This window comes from Vulpes vulpes, chromosome 1 (assembly GCF_048418805.1).
Source record: "Vulpes vulpes isolate BD-2025 chromosome 1, VulVul3, whole genome shotgun sequence".
Classification (NCBI taxonomy): domain Eukaryota; kingdom Metazoa; phylum Chordata; class Mammalia; order Carnivora; family Canidae; genus Vulpes; species Vulpes vulpes.
In genome coordinates, this window is record NC_132780.1 from 196,189,777 (window position 1) to 196,211,803 (window position 22,027).

Below are 22,027 nucleotides of genomic sequence, written 5' to 3' on the forward strand. Positions count from 1 at the left end.
TCTGAGCTAATCAGAAGAGAGACAAAAAATGGCTGGGTGGCTACAAATTGGGACAATCTCTTTACCACATCACTTGCCTTGTAATTCTTCCTAAGTAATTAAGTTGAGTAAATTTTTTTTTTTTTTTTACATACAATCTTTTTTTTTTAAGATTTTTTTTTTTAATTGATTCATTCATGAGAGACATAGAGAGACAGAGAGAGGCAGAGACACAGGCAGAGGGAGAAGCAGGCTCCATGCAAGGAGCCTGATGTGGGACTTGATCCCGGGTCTCCAGGATCACACCCTGGGCCGATGGCAGGCGCCAAATCGCTGAGCCACCCAGGGATCCCCAAGTTAAGTAAATTTTTGTGTGTAACTGTTTCTTAGCTAACTGTTATTTGTGTACTTCCATTTAGCCTCTTTGGGGTTCAGTCTACATAGCTGTATACTGAGAGGACCAAACTTGATTGCTGTTTTTCAGACTTCTTTCATTCCTATGCTACCTTCATAACACTAGCCAAGCCCATGTAGTGTTCATAGTGTTGTTCACTGGAGAGGTTTCTTTACCCTGACTCCTTTTTTTACAGGGAAACTTTATGTCTCTACCATCAATGGAAAATGGTATCTGATAAAATGATTAATACATAGTAAATTATATCTGCTTGTGTATCACTTAAGATCATCTCATGTGCTATCCGTGGTAGGATGACCACGCTGGGAATACAGCCTACTCATGGATCTCTGTGGTTCTTTTCTGGTTTTAACAATTTAGTTTATTATCTTTGATCATATAATTGAGATTTCTTGTTAGAATTTTCTCCCATGTTGGCCTCAACTAGAAAACAAAGGCAAATTTGATTTAATAGTCAAAGTTTGAATAGCTGGGTTTTGTGTGTGTGTGTTTTAAGATTTTATTTATTTGAGAGAGATCACACATGCAGGAGGAAGAGCAAAGGGAGAGAGAGACAAGTAGACTCTGTTGAGTGTGAGACCTACTTGGGGCTCACTCTCACAACCCTGAGATCATGACCTGAGCTGAAACCCAAGAGTCAGATGCTTAACTAACTAAGCCACCCAGATGCCTCTGAACAGCTGTTTTAATAGAAACTTGCCATCTTTTTTTTTTTTTATTTAACTATTTATTTACGAGAGAGAGAGAGAGAGAGAGGGAGAGAAAGAATATGGGGGTGGAGGGGGGGACAAGAGGCAGAGGGAAAGGAAGAGAGAGAATCTTAATCTTAAGCAATGGAGGCCTGGATGGATCTTACAACCCTGAGATCATGACCTGAGCTGAAATCAGGAGTCAGATGCTTAACTGACTAAGCCACCCAGTTGCCTCATAGAAATTTGCCATCTTGGGACGCCTGGGTGGCCCAGTGGTTTAGCATCTGCCTTTGGATCAAGGTGTGATCCTGGAGACCCCGGATCGAGCCCCACACCAGGCTCCCTGCATGTGGAGCCTGCTTCTCCCTCTGCCTGTGTCTCTGCCTCTCTCTGTGTTCTCTCATGAATAAATAAATAAAATCTTTTTTTTTTTAATTTGCCATCTTAACCTACCTGACTCATAGATAAACATTTTATGCTTTGACTTATATTTTTTAAAAAGTTAATATAAATATAGTGTACTCCTATGCTAAGCATTGGCTTAGGGTGAGAACTTCAGAAGTCAAAAATTCCATGGTTCAACGAACTAACCAGTCATGAGCTTAAATGGTAGAGGGATGGGACTCCTATTCTTCAGGGATCAGTTTTTATGCCACCTTTTATCTTTTTAGGTGAATATTGATACAATGTGGAGCATTTTACAGTGTGGCTTTCTGTAACTGGATTTATAAGCATGTTAAAGTTTTTTTTTTTTTTTTTTTTTTTTTTTTTTAACACTCTCAAATTTGTTTTCAGATTTCTTCAGAGGCCCCACAGTATCAAATATCCGTCTGGCTGGTTTAGAGTATGTTCTGCACTTCACTGCACTGAATGGGAAAATTTACTTCCGAAGCTATAAGTAAGTCATTTCTTAGCATATTTTTGAATTCAGGGTTAGTACTTTAGTGTGACTTTTGTAGAGCTTAAACTTAAAATTGGGGGATCCCTGGGTGGCGCAGCGGTTTAGCGCCTGCCTTTGGCCCAGGGCGCGATCCTGGAAACCCGGAATCGAGTCCCACGTCGGGCTCCTGGTGCATGGAGCCTGCTTCTCCCTCTGCCCATGTCTCTGCCTCTCTCTCTCTCACTGTGTGCCTATCATAAATAAATAAAATAAATAAAAATTTAAAAAAATAAACTTAAAATTGGTGTTGGGTCAAAAGTTTGTTTGGAGAGCTTGCAGACTAGCAGTGGCACAGCAGATCTATCCTGATCCTCAAATCTGTCATTCCCCTGCCCACTTCTGCCTCTGAAACCCTGCTTTTCCAGGACCCCAGAGCATCTGATGCTACACTCCTCTGATCTTAGAACCTGATTCAGTCTTGACCCTACTTCACGCAATATCTCCTTTTCTTTCTTTCTTTTTCTTTCTTTCTTTCTTTCTTTCTTTCTTTCTTTCTTTCTTTCTTTCTTTCTTTCTTTCTTTTTCTTTCTTTCTTTCCTTCTCTCTCTCTCTCTCTCTCTCTCTCTCTCTCTCTCTCTTTCTTTTCTTTCTATCTTTTGTTTATTTGAGGAGGGGGCTGAGGGGGAAGGGCAGAGGGAGGAGGAGAGAAAGTCCCAAGCACACACCCCATGGAGCCCAACACAAGGCTTGATCCCATGACCCATGAGATCATGACCTGAGCTGAAACCAGGAGTCGGATACTTAACCAGTTGAGCCACCCAGATGCCCCTCCTTTACCTGACTGAATTTAGAGCACCTAGCCACAAGTCTTAGGCCAGCCAAAGCAAATCTCAAAACTCTGAACCTAAAAACTGGAATCTGAAAGGAATGAGAAGATTCAGTGGCTAGATTCATTTTACCCTCTTTCTCCAGCCTAGACCTAGCCCTACCTCTACCACAATATAAATATAAATCCTAACACTGATTTTATTTTCATTGAAAAGCTTAATGACATGCTACAATTGTGCCTTTTGAGGTAAGCATGGTGTGTGTGTGTGTGTGTGTGTGTGTGTATTTTTAATTTAAAATAAATTATTTGTAAATATTCACTGCTTATCAATAATTCCCATCTTTGTCTTAACTGTATTGAGTCAGATACTCTTTTCACCATGATTAGATTAGTATCATTTCTTTTTTCTATTTTGCTTTTGTTTGGATAAATAATAATAGTAGGCAAAATGCAATAAAATATCTACATAATTGCAATATGTAATTGGAGATTTTATAATCATTTTTATTTTTTTAAAGCAAGACTGATTTTGTAATCTTGTGAGCTTGTTGAGATTGAAAGCCTTAAGTCTGTTTAAGTTTCCAAAGTTAGCTTTGGTGCTCTGAAGAATATATTACATTATAAAGTTAGAGGATGGGACACCTGGGTGGCTCAGTGGTTGGGTGTCTGGCTTTGGCTCAGGGCATGATCCCAGATTCCCAGGATTGAGTCTCATGTCCGGCTCCCCGCATGGAGCCTGCATCTCCTCCCTCTGCCTATGTCTCTGCCTCTCTTTCTGTGTCTCATGAATAAATAAATATAATCTTTAAAAAATAATAAAGTTAGATGACTCCAATTTATAGATTAAGAAAGATGAAAAATCAATAACATAAAATTTTTTTTGAAAACTTGTGTCAGGGGGATCCCTAGGGGGGTGGCTCAGCAGTTTAGCACCTGCCTTTGGCCCAGGGTGTGATCCTGGGGTCCTGGGATCAAGTCCCATGTCAGGCTCCCTGCATGGAGCCTGCTTCTCCCTCTGCCTGTGTCTCTGCCTCTCTCTGTGTGTCTCTCATGAATAAATAAATAAAATCTTAAAAAAAAAAAAAAGTGTCAGCAGACCTTGGGGCTACAAAGGAGCTTAAAAATATAAAAATAAAAATCTTTGAGAATGGGAGATGAATTATTATTCATCAGTAATCTAAATTTTTTTTTTTAATTTTTATTTATTTATGATAGTCACAGAGAGATAGAGAGAGGCAGAGACACAGGCAGAGGGAGAAGCAGGCTCCACGCACCGGGAGCCCGACGTGGGATTCGATCCCGGGTCTCCAGGATCGCGCCCTGGGCCAAAGGCAGGCGCCAAACCGCTGCGCCACCCAGGGATCCCTATTCATCAGTAATCTAAAACTCTTTCATTGTAAACAGTTTCAAAGAAGAGTATTCACTTGTATCAGAACTTCTATTTAGTGAGAAATATTAATTTGTGAAGAAAGAAATTCAGAGAAAACAAAATGGACAGAAAATTAGCAAATCAGACTTCAGAACATGGATAAATTAGCAGTGTAATTCCATATATCCACCTATCCACTTACTTTAAGAAGTATTGTTGGAATTGCCATTAGGTTAGCACAGCATGTCCCATAGTGAAAAAAATAAGTTTGAACTTTCAAGATGAGGGACCCTACTGTAAATTTAATCCCAGGTGTTTTATGTAGGCCCTGTAATACCTACTAGCTATTGATTTATAATAGAAAATGGACTGTGTGATTGAGAGCAAGCTGTTAGTAGGGGGGGAAAATCATTCGATGTAGATTAGGTTAGTCTGCAGGGGCTGTGCCACCCTTGGGAGAGGAAGGAAGCAGTGGTCTGAGGAATGAGCATCACCTCTGAGCAGTGAGCTGGCTCTGGGCCAGGCTTAGCCACATTACCTAAGCAGGTCATTTCATAACCTAGGCCTCCATTTTTCTTTTTCAAAAGGTGGTGATACCATTTAGGTAATTCTGCAGTCCCTCTAAGATCAATAGTAATTCCTTTATAAAAGGGAGAGGGTTGCGGATAGAGGTGGGAGTATGCCAGAGAAGTGGTGTGACCTAGTGTGGCTCCTTAAGCACTCTTGCAGGGTATGCTTTCTTTGGTGTCCTGCCCTCTTTTACTTGGAATCAGCCCTTAAGTAATTAGTAAAAGGTAACAGTTAACATTGATACACATTATGAAGATTAATACGCTTAATCTTAGAAAATGGCTTTGAATTTTTTGGATGAAAACGTATAAACATGAAATTATGTTAGTATAACCTTTGATCTGACCTTTTGGGAGGGAATGAATCATTGTACTGACCTCTTCCCATGTATCTATCATATGCTAATTAATTCTTCATTTGCAAGTGACCATTTATATTCCTTGGAGAATTTTATTCACTGTAAAGTCAAAGCCATGAATATAATACAGGAAATTTTTAGTAACTGCCACATTTGCCTTTACCATGGCATTCATTAGGTTCTATGGGGAGAAATATGCAAAACAAGGAAGTATTAGCATACCTTAAAAAGCAAATAGCATCATAGACAAGGAGTTTAAGTAATGAAAACAACATCTGCAGAAGAGAGGGTTATGGAAGGGAGAAAAATAGGGAAATTACAACTTGAACAAGATTGGTACTGGCAGTCTTTCTCAAGAAATAGGCAGATAATGTTTTAAAAGATACAGAAATTACCCATCAACATCTCTAATAGCCTGAGCCCATGTGAGAAGGAAGGAGTTGGGTTGTCTTTGTGTCCCTGCGTCTTGTACCATACAGTCTTGCAGAATTGAATGTCAGTTTTGATTTAGAGCTTATAGGGAGACCAAAGGAAATGAAGCTTAAGGTTAGGATCTGAGATGGAGAGTAATAGGCATTTGATGGAACAGTTTTGGGTGTAGGTATTTGGCTGGAGACATGATGGCCTGGAAATGAAATGTCTATCTTTAAAAATAAAGTGCAGTGTGTATGATGGGATGGAGGTGAAATAAAGGGTTTTAATTTAGTTTTTTAATGAGTCAGTGTCAGTCTCTTCTTTTTGCTTAGAGGGATCACAAAAATCATTTGTAAGTCTCTCTTAATACATTTGCTCTGGGGCTCCTGGGTGGCTCAGTCGGTTAAGTGTCTGCCTTCTGCTCAGGTCATGATCCCACAGTCCTGGGATCGAGCCGCATGTTGGGCTCCCTGCTTGGTGGGGAGTCTGCTTCTCCCTCTCCCTCTGCTGCTCCCCCTGCTTTGTTTGCTCTTTCTGTCAAATAACTAAAAACTTTTTTTAAAAAAATATTTTATTTATTTATTCATGAGAGACACAGAGAGAGAGAGGCAGAGACATAGGCAGAGGGAGAAGCAGGCTCCATGCAGGGAGCCCGACGTGGGACTCGATCCCTGAACTCCAGGATCAGGCCCCGGGCTGAGGGTGGCACTAAACCGCTGAGCCAGCAGGGCTGCCCCTAAATAAAAACTCTAAAAAATACATTCCCTCTGAGAAGGAGTAAACAGATTGTTTTCTTTTCTTTTCTTTTTTTAATTTTTTTAATTTATTTATTCATAGAGACAGAGAGAGAGAGGCAGAGACATAGGCAGAGGGAGAAGCAGGCTCCATGCTGGGAGCCCGACATGGGACTCGATCCAGGGTCTCCAGGATCACGCCCTAGGCTGCAGGCGGCGCTAAACCGCTGCGCCACCAGGGCTGCCCAACAGATTGTTTTCTTAAAAGACTAATAATAATTTTGGATTCTAAAATAATAATTTTAGATTCTAGATTTCACTGTTAAAAGTTTAATAAAGAAGAAGAATTATAGGTCTATTACCAGAAACCTTACATAGAAAACTGAAAACTGAAGAAAGTTTTCTTGTAAACGTGCCCATTGAAGTAATTATTGGTAGGAGGATACTTGTATAGATAAAAGGTGCCTGGGTAATGTGAATCCATCAGACATGCATGCCATGTGTTGTTCTAGATCTACAACTTTTCCATTTAGCTGAAAATTAACATCTTAAGTGGTAGAAACATTTTTAGTTTGCCATTTTTATATATACAGTTTCCCTGATTTCTTAAGTCTACCGAACACAAGATGCTAATCAAGATACTAATCTTGTTATTAGTTCAGTTTTATAAATATCATTTATATGGAGGTATTGAAAATGTGGATGCAGAAGTACATGAATTACAACAGAGTCAAAGGGTTACTGCCACCATATGCTTTGAATCAGCTTTTAGGAAAGATGCCCTGATATCACCAACTTGAGCTTCTAAAAATATTTTCTCCCACAGTGGCCCTGAGATAGGCAAATTCCCCCATTATGCAGAGAGTGGCCTAAGGGCTCTTGTTTTGGCCTCAAGTCCCATATGAATATTCATGTTATCTTTTACTGTTTGTTGTTGTTAACACTTCTGCTTTTTATATATCCTAGGTTGATTTTTGTTTTGTTTTTGCCTTGTTCAGTTTGGTATAACTAACTGTCTAATACGGCATATTTATCATTAAGACTTCTTACAGCGAGTAGGTGCACCTCCCAATGGGTGGACTGTCTGCATGTCATGCTTTGGGGCCCAAAGGGCTGTTAATGAGCTTCTAAATACTCACTTCTGCTTCCTGGAGTTTGTTGTTCCTTGGTATTTCTTACTGTGCTTTTACTCTCTCTCATGTCATTTGTTGCCTCTCTCACATTCCACCTTTAGTGTGAAAACTTTGATCTTTTATAAACATTGTTATTCATTAAATTCTTTTTTTTCCATCTTGAGATCTGGCCACTATAACAAATTGAGTCAGCTCAAATCTTCAGGTCTTTGAGCTGTTCTTGTGGTATCACTCACAAAAGGAATTTGTTAGTTTCCCCTCCTCCTGACTGTGTCCCTCATCTATTTTCACATTCAGAGCTATTTGGACGTATGGAATCTAGAAAGTTGTGGTTTTGTTATATTAAGATTTTTAAAGTTCATTCCACTCAATAGAGATCAGTAGGTGTCTGTACTATGGACAAAAGTAGATTCTGAATGGGGGTCTTAGAGAAATAAGAATTTGTTAATTATGTAAATGTAATGTTTCAAAGGCCCAGTTTGAAATTGTTTTTATAATTATGTAAATCTATAATTAAGATGAAGAAATCAAATCAAAGGATTCCATTTCTGGGGTGCCTGGTTGGCTCAGTTGATTAAGCATCTGCCTTTGGCTCAGGTCATGATCTACATCCAGGTCCTAGAATCAAGCCTTGTGTCCTCATCTTTGGGCTCCCTGCTGAGCAGGGAGCCCACTTCTTCCTCACCCCCTATCATGCTCTTTGTCTCAAGTAAATAAATAAAATCTTTAAAAAAAAAAAAAAGATTTCATTTCTTAGAATTGTCCATCTCACTTTCTGTTTCTCAACAATATATATATATTTTGACCTTTCTTTTGTACTTCACACAGGTTGCTGCTGAAGAAATCCGGTTGTAGAACACCAAGGATTGAATTGGAAGAGATGGGGCCCTCGTTGGATCTGGTTCTGAGGAGGACACGTCTGGCTTCAGATGATCTTTATAAATTATCTATGAAAATGCCAAAAGCCCTCAAGGTTTATAACTTGCATATTGTTGCCATATTTATTTGTAAATTCCACTCTTCTTTCCCAAAAGGGTTTGCAGGATAGTACAGTAAAGGACAGACAGAAAGAGATCAATAATGGAGATAAAATTAGACTCAGAACAAAGAAAAGGAGGAAGCAGCAAGTAAGCCAACCATAAAGGATAATAAGAGAGTTGTAGAAACCACGCGTTAGCTGTGGTTGAGAGCTTTCTGGTAGCAAGACTGTCAGTTTTCAGCAAGAAAGAGAATTGTTTGAGGCATTGTGGAGATTGGGAATTTAGAGCACAGGCTGTGTAAACCATACTTGGATAAAATGTATTTTGACTTCTGAATGGTTCTTAAAAACAAGTAGAAATGGCATCTCTGGAATGCCAGTAAAGATCGAAATGATAGTCACAATTCCTTAAGCTAAACACAGGAAATTCTCTCAGTGCATGACAATGGTTAACATAGTCTATAGTGTTGTTGTCCAAAGTGTGGTCTGACAGTTTACCTGAGAATTCTTAGAAATGCTGAATATCAGGTCCTACTCTAGACTTGTTGAATTATAACATGCATTTTAACAAGATCAAGTCATCTGTATGTATTTGAGAAGAAAGGTCTCTAGGGTTATAGACTATATTCTTGAATAGGTGCTCACTAGTGGGAATTGCTAGTAACATAGTTGTACACGAGATTTTTACAAGGCTATGATAGTAGATACTATTATATATATTTATATACATATATATATTCTTATTTCACAGCCAAAGAAGAAGAAAAATGTCTCCCATGATACTTTTGGTACAACTTATGGAAGGATTCATATGCAGAAGCAAGACCTAAGCAAACTACAAACCAGGAAAATGAAGGGGTTGAAGAAGCGACCTGCAGAAAGGATAACAGAAGACCAGGAGAAAAAATCAAAGAGAATTAAAAAAAATTGATAGAATTAGCCAATAATGTTAATTGTAGTCTGTTTTCTTAAGAGAGTTATCAATCATCAGCCATCTCTAAGTTTCTTACAAGATTTTATTGTATATTTTTATAACATGGTAATTTATCTCAACTATGTATTATATATATTATGAACAGTGATATACTAGTATTAGGTTGAAGGTCAGCCTCTTACATGAGACATATCCTGGTGGGCCATTTTCTGTCTCTGTTGTGGTATTCCCTCTGTGCACCCCCCACCCCCCCCCCCACCCCCCCCCCCCGCAAAGTCTCATTGGGTTGGTAGGTGAGGAGGGATCTCTGGAACAACCATTGATAATTTAAATAATTTCTGGGTTAACTTTTCTATAAAGGGAGGAAGCCGTGATAAGTGGAAGTGGCCCAAAGGAACTGAATACGCACTTAATATGAGTTACCTGGAAAGGTAACCCTATCTTCCAGCACATACCTACAACCTGACTTTTGTGTTTTACTCTTCTGTTATTTTGCCAGAGTTTCTTTTGAGATTTTTAACTTTGTGTCTTGAAACATTTCTTGAGCATGTCCACTATGTGACCATTGACATTACCATACTAAGGGGTATCTGAGGAGATACCGCCACTGAGCCCCATCTCCCCTTCTGGGAGAGCAAAGCCATTTTGATAGGGCTGGAAGTGAAAAAGGGGAGCCTGGGGAAGGTGTGAGATCGAGCACTTCAGGGTGCTGAGTAGCTCTAGGCAGCTAACGGTAGTGAGGGCCCTGGTGTTTGTATACCAAGGAGGAGTGAGGTTTTCTTGAAGATGTGCCTTATGCCTTGGGAAATGGGAAGCAGCTTTCTACTGCCTTTTCCTCTTTGCGTATTTGTTTTCCCTCACTTCAAATTTATCTTCCTGGTAAAGAAGCTCCTTTATACAAATACAAACCAACCATGTGGCAAAAACACAAACCTATAGAAACCTATAGAAATGCTTTTTGTTTGTTTTTTAAGATTTTATTTATTTGAGACAGAGATAGCAAGAGCACAAGTGGGGAGGAGACAGAGAAACAGGATCCCCCCTGAGCAGGGAGCCAGACTCGGGGCTTGATCCCAGGTCCCGAAGACAGATGCTTGACCAACTTCGCCACCCAGGCACCCCAGTGCTTTTGTTTTCAATTCCATGTCAAGGAGTTCCTTCATGCCTGTGTGTGTGCACATTTACAAGAGTTTGCTGACACTCAGCAAAAGCTAGAGCCTCGATTTTCTTTATCTTTTCCTTTCTCTGATAAACCCGTTCCTGATCCCCTACTTTGAGCTGACACTTAAGGAAACAGTGATTCAGCAAAGCAGTGGGTCTCGCTAGCCTCCTACGTGAAGGACCCTGCCATCCCTTGACATCTTTCAGGAACACTTCTCCCAGCAGTTCAGCTGGTACAGATGGCCACATTTTTGGTATGTCGGACATTGTCTGCGGGGTGTTTAATGTTTGTTTTTAGGTAATCTCTACACCCAGTGTGGGGCTCAAACTCAGCCCCCAAGATCTAGAGTCACCTGCTTAGCTGACTGAGGCAGCCAGGCACCACTGAAAGTGTTTGTTTCAATCAACTCTCTTTAAGATCTGGTCATGCAGCCTTTTGTTTCCTATGTAATTTTTTTTTCCTATGTAATTTTTATCTCAAGATGATAAAAGTAATAAGTATTTGGATGCATCCAATTCAGTAAGAGAAGTGTCACTGAAATATAGTATATAGTATTACTGAAATCTAGTTGGAAGACTTTTTTTTTTGAAATCTTCATTGGAGTTGAGCCATCTGGAACCCCCGATCCACCTTTTATTTCACTGTTTCTAGGGAAAATGCATTTTAATTTAATTTCCACTTGTCCTTGAACTTTAGGACACTACATACAGAAGTCGAAGAATATATATTCATTTCAGTAGAGGTGGTAAACTGCCTGTCTTGGTTTTTACTTAACTAAGTTATACTTAACCCTTTGGATTTTGGCAGGTTTTTTGGTTTTAAATACTATATTTGTCTTGTTTTTTTCTAGGATGTTAATACTGATACCAAGCAATATACAATTTAATGGAATTTGGTTCCTTTTTATGACCTAAATGCTATTTGTTTTCTTGATATTGAACATAATCCAGACTTGTTAGTACTTAGGAAAGGGGAAAGAAGATACTACCCAAGTCAGTTTTCAGCTCTCTGATCATCTAGCTTCTGAGCTCTCCTTCCTTTTGTTTATATTTTTAGCCATTTCGTGCCCCCCCTCACACACACCCTTTCCCCCATGTGGGGCCAGGAAAGAGACTTTACAATGGAAGAAGTTAAAACCACTGCTAGCATTTGACCAACAAAGGAAAGCTTATTTTTTAATTGAATTTCAGTTGTTGGCGCTTTGTCCATCATAAAAATTAAGAGCCTGCAATATACAGCGTCTTCATTCTGCCCTTAGAGCACTTTTAACAGTTGTTTAAAACAGCAAAGCCATGACTGTTTTCCCCGTGATACGAATTTTTAACTGCCTTGGTTAAAGTGAAGCCATTTGCACTTTTCCATCTCAAAGCCCTTTGGGAAAAAGTTTTAAAATAAGGGATAAATATATTTGAAATGTTCTTGTTCTGCTTCCTTTAAACAAGTTCCCCTCTTCCCTCTCCCAGCCCATTTCACCCCCACCTCCATCCTTCACTCTGAGCATCAGAAAATAGGTCCCAAACACAGGGAGAAAGGTCCAGCACTGCAGGGTCCTGCTGAGCAGGGGTGGGGCCCGTGTGAAAGAAGGCAGATGATGGGGAGATGCAAACCTAGCAGGTAGGGCTTTTACCAAGCACATATCAAAGCACCTGAACTTTAAGTACTTTACTGGATACTGGATTTGGATTGATTCTTCAAACTCAAAACCAGGTTTCTGAGAGCTCAGCAAGAAGCAGGATGGCAGGGACGCCCGGGGGGGCTCAGTGGTTGAGCGGCTGCCTTTGGCTCAGGGCGTGACTCCAGGGTCCTGGGATCGAGTCCCACGTCGGGCTCCCTACATGGAGCCTGCTTCTCCCTCTGCCTGTGTCTCTGCCTCTGTGTCTCTCTCTCCTGAATGAATAAATCTTTTAAAACAAACAATGGCAGATGTTGGCTCTGAGGGTTCATCCTCCCACTCCGCCGGAGCCCAGGGCTTCAGAGGCCACCTCTGGATGCCAGATCAGGGTAAGGGACTTGCAGCCAGAGTTGGGGTTGTATTCGGGTAACCCCTCTGCCCCTCTCAAAACACCGCAAGTGAGCTCAGAGTTTACTAAAGTACAAGCTATTTACTTGGTGCATTGGATATAGACTTGGAAGATTCACATCCGTCAACTTGCGCTCCAGAGTCAGCTGACCAAGGAGGTGGCAAGGTGACCCCACAGATGAGAGCCATCACTTTAGATGACAACCTGTCATCTGGTAGCAGCTCTGGGGTTTGGGGCACTGAGGGAAAGAACGAGAATTCATTGCTGTCCCCTCTAGGCCCCATTTCTCTCCACGTGGCTCATCATTAAATCTCACCCAGGTCACAAATGGTTTGAATTTTGCCGCCCGCACGTTCCTCCATATAGGGAGACCTTCGGGAAGGGTTAGATGGGATCTTGAAAAATCAAACGAAGCTCAAATGACCTGGGAGCTCCTCAAGAACAGAATCCTGGCTGTGGATAGGGGACGCCTGGGGGGCTCCGTCGGTACAGTGTCTGCCTCCGGCTCAGCCCAGGTCGGGCTCCTGCTCAGCAAGGAACTCGCTTCTCCCTCTCCCTGTCCCCTCTCCCACTATCTCCCTGTCTCTCAAAGAAACATCTTAAAAAAGACTTCGGCTGCGGGGTATGTGGGAAGGGTGGACAGCAGGCAGGGCCGTGTGGGCGGAGGGGCAGTGGCTGGGTTTCAAAGAAACTGGAGTCCTCTGCCCATGCTCCCCGAGAGCTCAGCTGAGATGTAGAAGGACAAGGATCCAGTTAAAGACAACCACGCACCGAACCAAGGCGGTGGTGGTCTCTAAGTCGTGTTAGGGCGGTTGGGGAGCCCGTGTAGTGGCGGTGGCGGGACAGAGTGTGACTTCCACCTAAGAAGGCAGGTGGCACAGTGCTAGGTGGCAGTTCTGGGCCATTTCCCTGCGGAGGCTATGAGGGGAAGAGAGCCATCGTGCTTGGCTCCAGAGGAGTCATCCTGCCGTCCGGGGGGCTGATGTGACTCGGAGTCTCCATCCCAGAACTATTTGTATTTTTACTTTTTATTTTTTTTCAAGATTTATTTATTCATGATAGAGGGAGAGAGAGAGGCAGAGACGCAGGCAGAGGGAGAAGCAGGCTCCATGCAGGGAGTCCGATGCAGGACTCGATCCCGGGACTCCAGGATCGTGCCCTGGGCCAAAGGCAGGCGCTAAACCGCTGCACCACCCAGGGATCCCGTATTTTTACTTTTTAAAAATATTTATGAGACACAGAGAGAGAGGCAGAGAGACACAGGCAGAGGGAGAGGAGGCTCCCTGCAGAGTGCCCGGTGCGGGACTCGATCCCAGGACCCTGGGGTCACAACTTGAGCCAAAGGCAGACGCCAACCACTGAGCCCCCAGGGGCCCCCAGAAGTATTTTCAGAAAGCATTTTCACATACTCATCTTATTTGCTGTTGAAAATCTCCCCTAAGACGGGTAGCGCAGTCAGTCGTACGTATGATTGCAGGCGAGGAAACCGGCTCAGAGACATTAAGTGACTTGTCTGACGTCACACAGCTGGAAGATCCCCATCTTCTCCTTTCTGGTCCAGGGGCTTCTCCAGCGGAAATCTGAGTCTCGGCGTATTGTTGTGAAGCAACTGGAGAGACGTGCTGCAACTAGAACCCCGAGGCCAGCCGGCCGCCGAGGGGCCGCTGCCCCAAAGGATGCTGGTGAATGAGCAACTCTGTGGCACTGCGGAGGGAACCTTCGTCGGCGAGCCGCACGGCTCCGTCCTTGGCCTTTGTCTCCTAAACAGTCTTATCTTCCACTCGAGTGAAGACAAAGCGGACACGTATTAAATCTGTGGATGACATAAAGCCGCGAGGATGTTAGATGACAAATGCGAAGTATCTTGGGATAGAAATGTCTTGGCAGGCTGGGAAGGTGGACTGAAGCCAAGGAGAAATGCAGTAAGATGAGTAAGAAGTTCAGCATCCAGAGGGGGCCGTAAACAGGGTAGGGGCGCCCAGCTGGCTCGGCAGGTAGAGCCTGCGACTCTCAATCTTGGGGTTCTGAGCTCAAGCCCCATGTTGGGCATAGGGATTACTTAAATGTGAAAAGCAAAGGTAGGAAAAGGGAGATCCGGTCCTACAGTTGGGAAGCGACCCAGGGGACAAACCCATTGTCCATCATCAGTGTGAGCCTTCCAGAAAGGTCCACAGAAACATAAGCTCAGATTCGCTGACACAGTATATGTGAGACGGGGAGGTCAGAAAACGGCACCGCCCGACAGGAATACGTAGCAGAAAGGCAGAGGGAACCGAGCCCCGGGTCTCGAAATACCCCCAACCACATGCACGGTGGCGATCCCAGCTCGGGGCGCTGCCTTAGAGGAGCCCGAGCTCCTGGAGCGTGCTCAGGTGGTGGTGAGGGTGACAGAAACCTCCATAATTTTTGTATAATAAAAGTACATCCATTTAGGGGCGCCAGGGTGGTGCCGGGGGTTGAGCGTCTGGTTTGCTTTCTGCTCGGGTCATGATCTCAGGGTCGTGAGATTGAGGCCGGTGTCGGGCTCTGTGCAGACTCTGCTCGAGGCTCTCGCCCTCTCCCTCTGCCCCTCCCCAACCTCTCTCTCTCTTTCTCTCTTTAAAATAAATAAATAAATCTTTTTTTTTTTTTTTTAAACAAAGAAAGTACATCCACTTAAAGTATATCATTTGGCGAGTTTGGGCATTTGCACATTATATCCATGACAGCACTGGCACATTAAAGATGGGAACATTTTCATTACCCCAAAAAGGTTCTTTGTGCTGCTTTGGAGTCCACTATCTCTAAGCCCCACGCCCAGGCAACCGCTCATCTGCTTTGTCACTACAGACTAAGGAAGATTTTCTGGAATTTTTTTTTAAGATTGTATTTATTTGAGAGAGAGAAAGAGAGAGAGTGAGCCCGAGCCGGAGCACTCGGGCAGGGGCCGGGAGGAAGGAAGACGGGAGAGGCAGATTTCCCCGCTGACGGGGAGCCTGACACGGGCCTCCAGCCCGGGACCCCGGGGTCACGACCTGGGCCAAAGGCAGATGCTGACCTGACTGAGCCACCCTCAGTTTTCTGGAATGTTACATGGCCAGTGGAATAGAAAAGGGCAAGTCTTGTGACTGGCTTCCTTAGCTCAGCACGAAGACTTGGCGGTTCATGGGTCTTGCAGGATCCGTGAGCAGCTCAGTGCTGGGCGCGAGCCCCCCGCGTGGACGCCCCACCTTCTGGCCTCCTAGTCACGTCTCTGGACACGGGGGCTGCCTCCAGCTTTTGGCGACTATGAACAAAGCTGCCCTGAACCTTCGTGACACACGTTTCCGCGGACGGACGTTCCCGCTTCTCCTGGGGGGAGACTCCGAGGCGTGGACTGGCTGGGCTGTCCCGGGCACGCGGCCCACCAGGCAGCCAGCGGGCAAGCGCCAGGCCCTGAAACACGCCAACCCGACAGGCCTGGGTTTAGGCAGTGCTGGCCGAGAGGCGGGTGACCCGGTACGTGCGGGGAGTGCGGGGTCTGCCCCGCTAGAAGGACCAGGAGCGAGCCCTCTGGAAGTGGCGACGCGGTGGCCCGGAGCCCTGAGTGCCGAGCAGAAAGCAGCCTACGAGGGTCTGGGGCGCACAGCCGGGGAGGGGAGGCCCGGAGCCGGGGCATGGGTGAGCCGAGGCGGGAGGGGTCTCGCGTACCCGAAAAATAATCAGCAGGAAGAGGCATTTACACTGATTCCATGAGACGTCATTGTCATGAATGTGACCGCTGAGCGCCAGGTAGATGGAGAAGGTTCTGGTTCACTTTTACCTGTTAATAGTGGGACGTGGAACATGACCAAGGTCCAAGTTCTTTTTTGTTGTTCTTGAGGGTTTTATTTTTCTTCTTTCTTTTTCCTTAAACACACACACACACACACACACGCACACACGCACACACACACGCACACGCACACGCACACGCACTTCCTACTAGATGGAACCGAAGCTTGGCTGTGCCTTTGGTCCCTCACAGGGAGTTCTGGAGCAGACACGAATCCAGCTTCCGAACCCACCGCAGCACTTTGCACTAATTTGCAAGGCAACTGGTAGAAAACAAAACAACCAACATTTCTCTTTCCTCCTCAGTCTGGGTTTAACCATAGGGACCCAGAAAACAGAGCAGCCCGGTGGCTCAGCAGTTTAGCGCCGCCTTCAGCTGGGGTCGTGACCCCGGGATCCCAGGTTCAAGTCCTGGGTCGGGCTCCCTGCGTGGAGCCTGCTTCTCCCTCTGCCTGTGTCTCTGCCTCTCTCTCTCTCTGTGTCTCATGAATTAAAAAAAAAACCACAGTCAAGTATTCCTTGGAAGGCTGGGAAAGGAAGGACGTGTTATCTTGCTTCAGTCAAATGACGTCTTCTGTGGTTCTGGGTAGGAAGCAGGGCACGTGTTAGTAACAAATGGGGCGGGGGACCCCGGCGTTTACCTGCACCTGCCCAGCCGAAAGCAGCAACAGGGATTTCACGTGACACCGACTGAGGCTGTAACCCAGGTAGATGGTGGAATCACACAGCTGCACGACCCCTTTTGGAGGAGGCTTGAGTCAGAGCACGTTGGGCGCACCTAGTCAGAGCACACCTTTTGCCTTCAATGTGGCCAGCACACCGGAGAGCAAACCTGTGTTTGGAGGTACCTCCACACCCACCTTTGGTCAGAACACCCCTGCCCCTGGGGTGGGCGTGTCAGGCAGTGGTCTCTCCTTTGGGGCATCCTCAACACCCAACCAAGGCTTTGTTGGAGTTGGACCTTTCGGATCGGCGGCCCCTTCCTTTTCCATTGGTGCAGGATCCAAGACCCCAGGGGCTCGGCAGCGACTGCAGGCCCGCCGGCAGCATACCCGCAAGAAATAGCCCTTGCCTTTGTCCCTGTTCCATCCCCCCGATTCCCTGCCCAAGTCTGGACCTCAGCACCTGCTAGAAAGAGCCTCTGGACCTTCTAGTTCCATAAAGCAACCTCCCCCAGATCTCTGGCTTCTGCCAGTGGGAGGCAGCGGCAGCCCTGGCAGCCATCTGGCTCCTGGAGGAAGAAGCCTCAGGCCCTGGGGGTGGCAGTGGGGGGTGGGGGGCGGTGGCCTGCTACCTGTACTTGAACAGCTCCGGTGAAGCTGGAGAGAACTAAAGAACATCTGTACAAAAAAAAAAAAAATGTGCAGGACGACTAAGCCACATAATGAATTATGACTGTCGCGCAAACTTAGGAACAAGGAAGGAACGGAAGGAGGAGGAAAAGGACGAGGAGGACGAGGAGGAGAGAGAGAAGGAGAAGTTAAACGTCCCGTGGTCACGAAACTGCTGCTCTCATTCCTCCACGATCTCCTTCAGCCCTTGCCTAAAGGCTTCTGGAACCATCAGGTAAGAGGCCAGGCCTAATTTCCATATTATGGAACTTTGTGGCATTTTGATTCAATCAAAAGAGTGTTCTGAGAATATCCTCATAGAAGTTTTTGCTGCATTTATTGAAGGATATCGTGGGGACTGTCATTTACTACATTCTGAAGGATCCTCTTTAGCCCCCCTGGGGGTGCTCAGCGGTTGAGCATCTGCGTTCAGCTCAGATTGTGACCCTGGGGTCCCGGGATCAAGTCCCGCATCGGGCTCCCTGCATGGAGCCTGCTTCTCCCTCTGCCTGTGCCTCTGCCTCCTCTCTCTCTGTGGCTCTCATGAATAAATAAATAAATAAATAAAATATTAAAAAAAAACACAACAGGTCCTTTTTAGAAACATCTGTAGGAGAAGCATCTTTGGTTTCAGTACCAGGAATAGTCGTAGCATTCCTCCATGGGAGTAATTTGCTTTTTTTTTTTTCAAGTGTCACTGTTAATTTTTTTAAATAGTTTTATTGAGATATAACTCATATACCATATGGTTCACACATTTTTTTCCTCCAGATTTTTGTTTAAATTCTAGTTGGTTAACATAGAGGGTAATATTGGTTTAGGGAGTAGAGTTTAGCGATGCGTCACTTCCAGACAGTGCCCAGCGCCCATGCCAACAAGTGCCCACCTTGGTACCCATCACCCAGCTAGCCCATCCCCCCACCTTTCTCCATCCACCTTCACTTTGTTCTCTCTCATTAAGAGTCTCTTATGGGGGTGCCCGGGTGGCTCAGTCAGTTGAACGTCCAGCTTTTGATTTCAGCTTGGCTCATGATCTCAGGATCGTGGGATAGAGCCCCACATCAGGCTCCATGCTCAGCGCAGAGTCTGCTTGTCCTTCTCCCTCTGCTCTCCCCACTGTCTCTCTCTCTCTCAAATAAATAAATAAATAAATAACATCTTAAAAAAAAAAACCAACAACAAGTCTCTTATGGTTTGCCTCCCCCTCTCTCCTTCCATCTTTTCCCCCTCCCACGTGTTCATCTGTTTTGTTTCCTAAATTCCACATAGGAGTGAAATGATATGGTATTTGTCTTTCTCTGACTGACTTATTTTGCTTAGCATTATACACTCAAGCTCCGTCCCTGTTGCTGCAAATGGCTAGATTTCATTCTTTTTGGTGGCTGAGTTTCCATTGCATATACATGCAGTGGAATATTATATATAATACATCTTTTTTATCCATTCATCAGTTGATGGACACTTGGGCTCTTTCCATAGTTTGGTTATTGTTGATAATGCTGCTGCAGTCATGGGGGTGCATGGACCCCTTCGAATCCCTATTTTTGTGTCCTTTGGGGTAAATACCCAGTAGTGGGATTGCTAGGCTGTAGGGTAGCTTTATTTTTAACTTTTTGAGGAGCCTCCATACCGTTTTCCAGAGTGGCTGCCCCAGCCTGCATCCCCACCCACAGTGCATCCTCGCCAACATCTGTTGTTTCCCGTGTTGTTAATTTTAGCCACTCGCACAGGTGTGACGTGGTTGTCTCATTGTGGTTTTGATTTGTATTTCCCTGATGCCGAGTGATGTGGGGCATCTTTTTATGTGTCTAGGAACCATGTGGATGTGTTCTTCAGAACAATGTCTAGTCGTGTCTTCTGTACATTTCTTAACTGGATTACTCGTTTTTTGGGGGTGTTGAGTTTGAGAAGTACTTTATAGATTTTGGATATAAGTTTTGTTGATTGTTTCCTTTGCTGTGCAGAACTTTTAATCTTGAGGAAGTCCCAATAGTTCATTTCTGCTTATGCTTCCCTAGCCTCCAGCGATATTTCTGGTAAGAAGTTACTATGGCTGAGATCACAGAGGTCACTGCCTGTCCTCTAGGATTTTGATGGTTTTCTATCTCGTGTGTAGGTCCATCATCCATTTTGAGTTTAGTCTTGTGTGTACTGTAAGACAGTGGTCCCGTTTCATTCTTCTGCGTGCTGCTCTCCAGTTTTCCCAGCACCATTTACTGAAGAGGCTGTCTTTTTTTTTCCCAGTGGGTATTTTTCCTGCTTTGTTGAAGATGAGTTGACCATAAAGCTGTGGGTCCATTTCTGGGTTCTCGATTCTGTTCCTTTGATCTCTGTTTTTGTGCCAATGCCATACAGCTGGTAATATAACTTGACTTGATGACTACAGTTCTGTGATGTAACTTGAAGTCCTTTAGCTTTGCTTTTCTTTTTCAGGATTGGTTTGGCTATCTGGGGTCAGTTCACACATTTAAAGTGTTTCATTAAATGGCTTTTGGAATATTCAGAGTTGTGCAACTGTGACTACAATCAATTTTATGACATTTCCATTATCCCAAAAGAAACCACCTCTCCTGAGCCATCATCCTCCAATTTCCCTTGCCTTTGCCAGCCCCAGACAACTACTTATCACTTTGCTTTCTGTGGAATTACCTACTCTCGATATTTCATATAAACCGTAATACAATATGTGACCCTTTGTGACTGCCTCTTTCACTTAGCATAATGTTTTTGAGGTTCATCCACTCTGTTTCATTGATTTTAATCTGTTGATAAACATTTGGATTGTTTTTGCCATTCAGTTATTGTGAACAATGCGGCTATGAATATTCATGCACATGTATTTATTTGAATACCTGTTTTTGATTATTTGGGGTATATACCTAGGAGTGGGACAAATGAATGCTGATTATGTGGTTAATTCTGTGTTTAACTTTTGAGATATCTCCGGGCTATTTCCCCAGCAGCTGTACTATTCTATATTCCCACCAGCCTTGTGCAAGGGTTCCAATTTCCCACATTCTAACCAACATTTATTATCCTTCCATTTTTAAAAAACATTTATTTATTTATTTGAGGGGGAGAGGGGCAGAGGGAGAGGGAAAAAGAGAAACTCCAGTAGACTCCCTGCTGAGTGCAGAGCCCGCTTAGGGCTTGATCCCACAACCCCAAGATCATGACCTGAACTGAAACCAAGAGCCAGATGCTTAACCAACTGAGTCACCCAGGTGCCTCCTGTTTTTATTATAGCCATTCTAACAGATAAGAAATGCTATTTCTTTGTGTATTTTTGGATGCTTTTCATTTCATCTGCCAAAAACAGGGATACTTCTTTGTCAGTAAATAACAAGTTGTCATAATGCTGTTTTCAGGCAGATTTGCTTTTCGTTGTGATTTTGATTTGCATTTCCCTGATGGCCAGTAATGTTAAGCATCTTTTCATGCACTCATTGGTATTTTCATATTTTCCTTGGAGAAATGTCTACTCAGAGCCTTTCCTCATTTTTAAACTGAGTTGTCTTTTTTTTTTACTGAATTGTAAAGTTTTTTTAATATATTCTAGATGCTCAGGTCCCTTATTAGATATATGACTTGCAAATATTTTCTTGTATTCTGTGGGTTGTCTTTTCAGGCTCTTGATGATGTCCTTTGAAGTACTAAAACTTTAAATTTTGAGGAAGTCCAATTTACCCATTTTTTTCTTTTGTTATGCTTTGTTGTCATGTCTAAGAAACCATTGCCTATTCCAATGTCAAAAAGACCTACTCCTGTGTTTTTCTTTGAAGATTTTTAGAGTTTTAGCTCTTACATTTAGGTCTTTGATCCAGTTTAGTTGATTTTGTATGGTGTGATATAGGGGGTCCAGCTTCATTCTTTTGTGTATGGATATCCAGTGTCCCAGCACCATTTTTTGAAAAGACTGTTCCTTTCCATTGAGTAGTTTTTCACCCTAGTAAAAAATGAGTAATATTTGTAAATATGAGGGTTTATTTGTAGACTCTTGATTCTGCTCCATTGGCCTGTCTTTCCTTATGCAAGTACCACAATGTCTTGACTATTGTAGTAATGAGTTTTGAAACGGAGAAATGTGAGTCTTTAAACTTTATTCTTTTGGCCGTTCCGGGTCTTTTGAATTTCCATATGAATTTTTAGGAGCAGCTTACCAGGGCAGCCCCGGTGGCGCAGCGGTTTGATGCTGCCTGCAGCCTGGGGTGTGATCCTGGAGACCCGGGATCGAGTCCCCGTCGGGCTCCCTGCATGGAGCCTGCTTCTACCTCTGCCTGTGTCTCTGCCTCTCTCTGTGTGTGTCTATGAATAAATAAAATCTTTTAAAAAAATGCTTCTCTTAAAAACAAATTACAATTCAACAAAAAGTTTACTAAAAAAAAAAGGAGCAGCTTGCCAATTTCTACAAAGAAGTCAGCTGTCATGTTGACAG

The 22,027-nt window shown here is 43.8% G+C and overlaps 1 protein-coding gene across 5 annotated transcripts in view; it reads left to right on the forward strand.

The window, feature by feature from the left end:
- RPF2 (ribosome production factor 2 homolog) overlaps positions 1 to 12,362 on the forward strand; it is a 45,411-nt gene extending 33,049 nt beyond the window's left edge. For all 5 annotated transcript variants that reach the window (XM_026005808.2, XM_072738981.1, XM_072738992.1 and 2 more), the window contains 3 exons: positions 1,882 to 1,984; positions 8,202 to 8,346; positions 9,104 to 12,362. In XM_026005808.2, coding sequence (XP_025861593.2) covers positions 1,882 to 1,984; positions 8,202 to 8,346; positions 9,104 to 9,283 — 428 coding nt within the window. In that variant the 3' untranslated portion in view covers positions 9,284 to 12,362. The remainder of the gene's footprint in view (positions 1 to 1,881; positions 1,985 to 8,201; positions 8,347 to 9,103) is intronic.
- Positions 12,363 to 22,027: the final 9,665 nt, after the last annotated feature.